At 46.0% G+C, this 9,091-nt stretch overlaps 1 protein-coding gene across 1 annotated transcript; it reads left to right on the top strand.

Annotated features, from left to right (window-relative positions):
* The first annotated feature begins 6,978 nt into the window (after window positions 1–6,978).
* LOC125553607 (heavy metal-associated isoprenylated plant protein 7-like) lies at window positions 6,979–8,761 on the top strand. The gene is made up of 5 exons (XM_048717368.1): window positions 6,979–7,025; window positions 7,137–7,314; window positions 7,419–7,654; window positions 7,788–7,869; window positions 7,990–8,761. Exons 1-5 carry the CDS (start codon window positions 7,017–7,019, stop codon window positions 8,610–8,612), a joined length of 1,128 nt encoding a protein of 375 aa, XP_048573325.1. The 5' UTR covers window positions 6,979–7,016; the 3' UTR covers window positions 8,613–8,761.
* The last annotated feature ends 330 nt before the right edge of the window (window positions 8,762–9,091 follow it).

Raw genomic sequence — 9,091 nt, 5'->3', positions numbered from 1 at the left:
ACCGTCTTATCTGGCTTACGCAGGAAGCTTCGTCGTCTACAGTCCACCGTCCTGCTTGAACCACACTTGCGCGTCAGTTTCTCGCGGCACCGAGCGAAAAAAAATTCCACCGCAGAAATATCTATCTCCCCGTCCCCTCCCTCCTACCAAAAGCCACATTTCTACTGTTCCTCCTTGCTTTCCAAGTTCAAACCTTCACTACTGCTTACGGGCAGCTCAGCCTCCTTGTCAGCGACCCTTCTTCTTGCAGCGCCGCCTCCTCGCCGGCTACCCTTCTTCTTGCAGCGCCGCCTCCTCACCGGCGACCCTTCTTCTTGCAGCGTCGCCTCCTCGCCGGCGACCCTTCTTATTGATGCGCGGCCTCCTCGCCGCCGACCCTTCTTCTTGCTGCGCGGCCTCGTCGATATGGTCAGGTAATCCACACCCCACCCACACCATCCTCCTCCTTTCCCGTCCCACATGCCCCGACTGACAGAGCGACACCTTCCACCGAAATCACTGCCCCCTCCTCCAATTAAGCGCCGCCCATAGCCATTTTACAAGCAGTATAACATGGAGCTGAGTAGCATGCGGCCGCACGCGCGAACGAGGTCGCTATGGCTGACATGCATGTCGACCGCCAGATCTTGGAGGAGCACCTCGTCTTCGAGGCCACCATCGACACCGCCGCGCAGTTGTCTACATTAAAATGCAGTTCGTGATGTTTTCTCGAGGCCACCGCTAGTGCCTTCTAGTGATTTGTCCTCTGTAATGTTAATATGCAATCTGATGTTCAGTTAACAGTTTGGTCCTCTGAAATGTAATGTTCAGTTAACACTTTGGTCCAACAATTGCTACATTTTGTAGTACTGTTCTCAAGCATTCTTTGTTTTGTTAACTATCTTATCTTCTCATACATGTTTCTACTCTGCAATGTCGTGCTCAGTTAACTATTTTGGTTCATTTGGTCTGCTGTCCATTTAACTATTTGGTTCAGTTCTGCAATTTGATTTTCATTTGTTGTGGGTACAATTTTGTATTGCTATGCATGTGACACCAATCGAATTTGGTTGTACTCAATACATATTCTACTGATAGTATGGCAACTCTCAGTTAACCTGATCAAGATCTTCCTTATGCGTGTTGTAGGGAAACAATGGGAGACACTGCGGTTTACCATCGAGGTTTGTTCAGGCAGGGTCCTTTGGCTAATAGCACATTATTATGCAGTTGCAGGAATCATTGTAATATTTAGGTTTCTTACAATTTGGTCTTACACATGTAGGTTCTGCTGTCAGAGGCTTAGACCCACTGTTCGACCCATTTTGCATATGGGGAAATGAGATGTCCATGAATATCAGTCAAGTCAAGAAACTCAGAAAGATTGTTAGGATGAAGAAGCTTGCGACGAATAACAGCAAGATCTTGGTTTGCACAATGAAGAAGACATCGGTCAACTATAGGATGGTACCAACTCTTTTACCTTGTTTTTATCCCTTGCGCTATTTCAAAATTTACAACAGCGATTTATGCATAGTTTTGTTTTCAGTACTTTTCAAAGCCATTCACCAATGATTACCTCTCAAACCACCTGCATGGTCAAGAGGCGAGGAAGGTATTCATTCAACACCCATGGTACAATATTGAAGTCTTGCTGAAGAGGACGAAGGTTGGGCAGGCAATTATCCATAGCCACTGGCCTAAAGTTGCAAGGACATTCAACATCACTGAAGGCTCAATATTTGCCTTCCGCTTCTGCAGTTTTCAAGATGAGATTCATCTTTCTATTTACCGTGTATGGTGCTACTTTCCAAAAGGTTTTTGATGCTGCATGTGAAACTTGGTACTGTTGTGTAATGGCGTAACTGAGTGCCGAAGCTATCTGTATTCGATTATGAAATCCTGGTTGCTTTTATACGGATATGAAATATCTGGCATGTTTTATAAGAAATATCAGTTTGATTAGTACATGGATTATCAATAATAGGCTAATTATCCTGCTTATTGGGGTTTTCTATTGCAAACGGTTACTTAGACAGCACCGTGGGCGACGAACTCAAACAACCTGCACAGTTTCTAGAAAGTAGGCGTGTTCAATCAACTAACAATCACACACGGCTTCCGGCAGCGAACTGTTTGCGTTAGGCCACCTTGCACAAACGTTTCCACACAAAGAACTGTGTGGGATGTGCATACCTACGGAAATGATTTTCTGAGATTCGCCGTGTGGGATGTGCATACCTACGGAAATGATTTTCTGAGATTCGCCGTGTGGGATGTACATACCTACGGAAATGATTTCTGGGATTCACCGCGTGGGATGTACATACCTACGGAAATGATTTCTGAGATTCACCGTGTGGGATGTACATACCTACGGAAATGATTTCTGGGATTCACCATGTGGGATGTACATACCTACGGAAATGATTGGGTTTCCATGCCTCGCCCGATTGCACACGGCCCCAGCCTGGGTCCCACGAGGGCCTATCCCCAACGATTTCTGGGTCGTGTGGGAAGGACCCCTCTATCGCCCACACTGACTTGGCGACGGTTCCAAATGCCGTCGCGGAAAGGGTTTTAAACTGTTTGTTTAGGACGTCGCTGTACCAGTGTGACGATGGCTTCGATTCCCCCCTCCGGGAGTGAAGTTCCCCGGCGGAATCGCTCCGCCGGAGGGCAAAAGTGCTCATGTCCAAGTTCCGCCTCGAGAAGGCGGCGCTCTGTCCCGAAAGTCATATCCTTTTTTTCTTGGTCAAAATGACCTATATACTAGAAGATGGGCACCAGAGGTGGGCTGGGTTGAGCACAACCCACCAGGGCGCGCCTGGGGGGCCTAGCGCGCCCTGGTGTCTTGTGCTCACCAGGTGCCCCCCCCCCTCTCCGGTAGTTATTTGCTCTAGTATTTTTCATATATTCCAAAATAATTCTCCGTGAATTTTCAGCTCATTTGAAGATGTGCAGAATAGGTGCCCTGACGTAGCTTTTTCAGGTCCAAAATTCCAACTGCCGGTATTCTCCCTCTTTGTGTGAACCTTGCATATTATGAGATAAAGGGCATTGAAATTACTCCATAAAGCATTATTATGCATCAAAACATTATAAATAACATTAGAACAAAATTATGCAAAATGGACGTATCAATACGCAATTGGGGGGGCAATCCATTTTTGTCCCGGTTGCAAGTCAATTCTCGACACGCAATTGGCCCGAACACATTTTTGTCCCAGTTGCAAGTTCACCATCAACACGCAACTGGAGGCCCGATCCATTTTTTCCCAGTTGCAAGTCAATCCTCGACACGCAATTGGTCCCGACCCATTTTGTCATAGTTGCAAGTCCACCCTTGACATGCAACTCGGGGTAGGGGCGATCCCTTTTTGTTCCAGTTGCAAGTGCACCCTTGATACACAAGTAATGGGCCTGGCAAATTGTTGTCCCAATTGCAAGTCCATCCTCTTTGTTTTTTGCTTTTTCCTTTCTATTTTTTTACCTTTTTTATTTTTGCCTTTAAAACTCTTGAATTTTTTATGGCAGCATGACCATCATCTAACATGCAACTACAAGTGTTTCCCTCACCATGCAACTGCATGTGTCGCCCCCGCACCACAACTGCATGTCTTCAACATAAGTGCAACAAAGCATGTCTTTAAAAAAATTTAAATACATGATTGTAAAAAAATGCATGTTTTCATAATACTCTTTCCAAATACACGTTGTGCACTTTCTACATATATCTGGATTTTTTTATACACGTTGATTTTATAAAAAACAATTAACATTTTTCAATGTATGTTTTGAACATTTTTTTTCCATTATGTGTTAAACATTTTTGAGAAAAATATAAAATTTTCTTGAATAATACTAAACATTTTTATACTACATGAATATTTTTACATTTATATAAACATTTTTTAAAATTTCACAAACATATTTTTTGTAAATGTCACGTACAATTTTGTGAATGGTTGGAAACATTCCTTTTGAATTATGCAAACATTTTTTAGTTTGTATAATAATTTTTTTATAAAATTTCACATATATTTTTTGAAACGTGTGAGCATGTTTTAAATGTCACAAATTGTTTTGGGATGTTATCAACATTTGATTAAAATACACTAGCAAGCAATTTACACTGTCTTAACATTTTTCAAATCCGTGTGAACTTTTCTAAAACATGCGGACACTTTTCTAAAAGTTACATGAACATATTTTTTTAATGTTTTCATGTATCTCTAAACTATACATAGATACACGGTTTATACAAGATGTACTCTCGGCCCCCGCGTCGCCTGACCGGGCGACTCGGGCGGCGGCTAGGGTTCTCGAGCGTCGCCTCCCCCACCCCTCCTCTCCCTCCTCGTCGCCACCTGAGGTGGTCGCCGGGCAAGCCCGCGCGGCCGCCAGTGACGGTGGCGGCGAGGCCCTCGTCGCTCGTGCGGCGGAGGATCTAGATCCCAGGGGCGGCGGCCCCTGCCGGCATGGCGTCGCCGTTCTTACCCTGAACGGCTCTCGCGGAGGGCTCTGGCCGGCGTCCTCGACTGCGGGGGCGGTGGGGCGTCGGCGGCCGGTGGCTACAGCGTGGAGGCCTCCTCTTCCTCGCCAGATCTGGAGGTTTGCCGCCCCCAATTCGCTCCCTCCCCCTCTGCGCTTGGTTTCCCGCGGCTGGTCGCTGGATCCGGTGGAGTTTGGGGCTGGTGTTGCAGATCGGGACCGGGGGAAACCCCTGGCCGGCTGGTTCGGCCCGGCATCAACGTCGGCCTTGGGCGACGTTTCTTTCTTGGAGGCGATGTCGTGGTCTCCTTCTCCCCACCTCCGTTCCCTCTCCCGGGTGAAAACCCAAAATCCGGCAGGATTGGGCAGCGGCGGCGCCGTGTGTGTCGTTCCCTCCATGGAGGCGTTGTCTGGGGAGTGTGGTTTCGGGCGTAGGGCTGCTGAAGGTGGGGTTTTTGGCCGGCAACAGGTGCAGTGCCTCTCGCTGTCCCGTTGTCCGCCTCTCTGTTGTTGCTCGGCGGCTTTCCTGCAGCCTTTAGACGTTCTTGGCGCGTGATGGTGTGGCCGGCTTGGTGTTTGTCCCAGCGGCATTCCTCCTATGTCTTTAGCGCCTGAGGGTTGCGGTCATCGGTTTATGCTAGTAGTGCCCTACCTCTTGTAACTAGCTCTCCGATGTGTTGTAAGTTCAGAGTGCCCCCTTGTATCTTTTGGGCTTTTCTTGTTTTCTTGATTGCTTGGAGATGTTCTAGCGTAGGTGGTGGTCGTCATTTGGCGTCATGGTGGCGTTGATGGCGGAGGAGCCTGCCAAGGTTGGCACCTCAATCTGCTTGGAGATAGACCAGTGGAAGATGGTGGAGACGACACCTGTGAGTGCGTCAGACCGGTTTATGCCCCAGACCCGGTATGTGGCTAGGCTGGGGATTCCGGCTTTCGATGTTACGATTAGGTGAGTGGTCTGGGTAGTGGCCCAGCTAGCACTCCTTCATCATATGGATAGGAATAGCGCCATATGTTGCCTAGATGGTGGATTCAGGCTTATTGTTGTAACACTTTGTAAGGTCCTCGAGAATAATCAATAAAGTGGCCGTATGCATCTTCCAGATGCAGAGGCCGGGGGTCATCCTTCTTTTCTAAAAAAACACGGTTTATACAAGAAAACAACATTCTTGTGAAGAAAAAGGATGAGCCATCGAACTGAAAAAAGAAAAAGAAATGAACGGAGGATAGCCTACAGGAAAGGAATGAAGCTACATAAACTAAACTGAACGAAGCTACATAAACTAAACTGAACGGAGGCCCAAGACATTGGCAAGCTTCCGCCTCGCTGCAAGCCCTGGACAACCGGAAAAAAAAAATCTTCAACTTAGATGTAATATAGTTATGTCATCTTTGAAAAAAAAGTTATGTCACATTTTAGATATGTCTTAGTTGGACAAAAAAATGTGTCTCGGTCACATCATACTTATATGCCATTGCAACCCGAGGCATTAGCCTGCTATAAATAACAACGAAAAGAATAAGCGTATAGCGAATTCATCTATAGTTGGATGGTTAAATGGACATTGGTATCTTCAATTTATTAGGATTCAAATTCTAATACTCGCATTTATCCTGAATTTATGTCAGGTTTTCTGACGATGCGCATTTAGTAAGAGGAGACATTCCATCGACTACGACTTCATAGAAATAGAGTGTGTGTACGTGTTATATATATATATATATATATATATATATATATATATATATATATATATATATATATATATATATATATAGTAATGCTATTCATCACTCAGGGTGTACAATAAGTTATTTCTCACCCGAGGTAATCTTACGATTACTTCATAATTAAATTACATTTGGATTCAAATAGTTACATTCTATTGATTCCTTATGTAAAATTTAACATAAAAAAATAAAAATATAGGTTATAAGACAAGAAAATTTGCAGTTTATGTGTATTTTAGATTATGTTTTTATGTTTGTAATTTTACATAACATAATTTTTTTTACGGTGATTATATATTTTCTTACTGTCCCTTTTTGCGTCAGAAATAAAAAAAACTTACGGAACGTAAAATTACGGTGCATTGATTGTAAAATAAGGGGATGAAGAATAACTATTCCTCACCCAGGGTGACGAATAACGCGACCCTATATATATATATATATATATATATATATATGGTCTGTATTATACTGTGCTAAAAAACTACGGCAGTTTCGGTATTTTCTTCGATCCCTATTTCCAGCCAAAATTGCGGAAACGTACGCCCGGGCGGCACCGAATATAGCGTCCTCTAGACAAAGTCCCTTTAATGGAGAGATAGCGTCTGCTTCTGAGTGTGCATCCAGCGAAGCACGTATGTTTTCGCACTGCATGCAAACGGCCACGCGGCGCATCCCATGGCTGCACCGCCCAGACGTGGCACCCCCCTCTCCCTCCACGATGCATCCCATGACTCACATATATGTGTGTGCACACTGGAGCGCTCCATTCTCATCAGATCGATCAATTACGATCGAGGAACCTAGCACACACTATGGCCAAGGTAAAGGAGAAGAAACACTCGCTGGCCCAAACCTTCTCTCCCGTCCAGGTGATTTATCTTCAGCTTATCGTACGTGATTCTCAGGGTTTTTTTCTCGTTCCGATGTGGCAGACGAGGGCGAAGAAGGCGGCGTTGGCGGCCGGTGATGCCCGGAGCACTGCGAAGGAAGGGGACAAGGCGCCGGCGAAGGGAGGCAGCGATGCGCCGACGAACGGGGTGGTGGTAAGCGTGCCGGTCCACTGCGATGGCTGCGCCAGGAAGGTGCGCCGGTCACTGCTGCGCCTCGATGGTACGTAACATGAAAATGGATGCACATCCGGAATTCGTTTTTGGAATTAGCTAATTTGTATGTATAGGTGTTTCAAAACTAAGTTCTTGGTGGGATAAATTAAGGGGTTGAGGAGGTGATCGTGGATCACTCGACCAACACGGTGGTGGTAACTGGCCAGAAGGCGCTGCAGAACCCGATCGTGGTGGTCGAGGCGGTCAAGAGGAGGACCGGGAAGAAGGCGCTGCTGCTGAGCCCATCGCCGGAGAAGCTTCCACCGCCGGTGAAAAGTGAGGATACCAAGAAACACGACGGTGCAGGGGCGCCAGACATGAAAAAGGATGCAGCGGAGTTCGACATGGTATTTACTGAGTCAATTACTTGCTGCTAGTTGCTGTTAATATCCTGCTTAGTTCACTACCATTTTGCTTTTTCACCTTTATATTCCGGTGTTTTAACCACCTTTTTTTGATATTGATCATTATTGAGACCAGGAAATGGTTGTAGTGCTTAAGATCGAATTGCACTGTGAAGATTGCAGTGAGGAGATGAAGAGGAGGATACTCAAGATAAAAGGTATGTTGATGTACTCCGTATGTTAATACTACATTGCTAGCTAAACTACTCGTCTACGTCTTCCTTGCTTTGGTTGTTGCGGTACTAATTTATACAGTATGGTTGCAAACTGTTGATCAGGAGTGGAGGAGGCCGTGCCGCACATCAAATCTTCACAGATGATGGTGAAAGGGACGGTCGAGCCAGCGACCCTAGTAGGATTCATCCACAAGTGCACGGGGAGGAAGGCTGCCATCCTAAGAGCTGAGCCACTGCATGAGGATACGCCAGCAGCAGCCATGGCTGAGGATGCGCCTGCAGCGGATGCCAATCCCGAGAAGCAAGAACCATCTGATAATCTGGAAAACAAAAATGGAGGAGCAGAAGAAGAGACCAAACAAGAGGTGAAGACAGGAGAAGAAGGGGCTGAAACGGAGAAGCCAGGCAAAGGGGACGGAGACGGGGTTGAGAAGGAGACGGTTGTAGAGGAGACCCAAGGGAAGGAACACCTATTCAAGCTGCCTGTGCCGGCTTCACTTGTTGCGGTGGCGCCGGAGGCGGAGAAGATGACGGCCATGAACGGCCTCTACCAGTACAACTACCACCCAGCAGCCTACCCTTATGCGTACCCGCACTATGCTTATCAGCAGTACCACCAATACCCATATGCGGCCAATCCTGCAACGTATTACGGGCCGTGTCCGCAGCACTATCCGCCACAGACTTTCGGCGATCAGAGCCCAGATGCATGCACCATCATGTGATGTGATGGACTGTGTGTACGTAGCTTCCATGGTACCATAATCCATCGTACATGGCATAAAGAATCCCATCATGTAGTGAACTGTGTGCACCTTCCATGTTACAAGTCTATATATATGGAATAAAGCATCTGGTTATTGCAATGTATAAACAAAATAACAGCTTTCATAAACCACATCTAGATGTGTTGCACATCTAAGTCCTATGCCATTGATATCCTTGAAGAAAGACAAAAGGTTCATTAATTAATTGAGAAGGGGAAGAACCAAGTTTCAGTACAGACCTCTCACCGGCCACACAGAGGCGAGAGAAACCCATCAAGAAATTCTCAACAGATAATCAGTAAGAGCCTCACATAAACGTAAAAATAATACTAATGGGAATTACTCTACCGACATCATGGAGCTCAGGTGCTTGGCGCCAACCTTTTGCCACAAACGTCGATACTGCATTCCGCTTTGCTGAGTGCAGGTTTGTTTGT

Source organism: Triticum urartu, chromosome 4, assembly GCF_003073215.2.
Source record: "Triticum urartu cultivar G1812 chromosome 4, Tu2.1, whole genome shotgun sequence".
Lineage (NCBI taxonomy): Eukaryota > Viridiplantae > Streptophyta > Magnoliopsida > Poales > Poaceae > Triticum > Triticum urartu.
The sequence above is the reverse complement of the archived record's forward strand: the minus strand, read 5'-3'. Positions and strand labels throughout refer to the sequence as shown.

Bases quoted from the DNA above. Each gene is read 5' to 3' on its own strand.
- LOC125553607 (XM_048717368.1), top strand. The intron at 7,315-7,418 runs GTACGTAACATG...GGATAAATTAAG, and splicing joins GTCACTGCTGCGCCTCGATG to GGGTTGAGGAGGTGATCGTG. The intron at 7,870-7,989 runs GTATGTTGATGT...ACTGTTGATCAG, and splicing joins GAGGATACTCAAGATAAAAG to GAGTGGAGGAGGCCGTGCCG.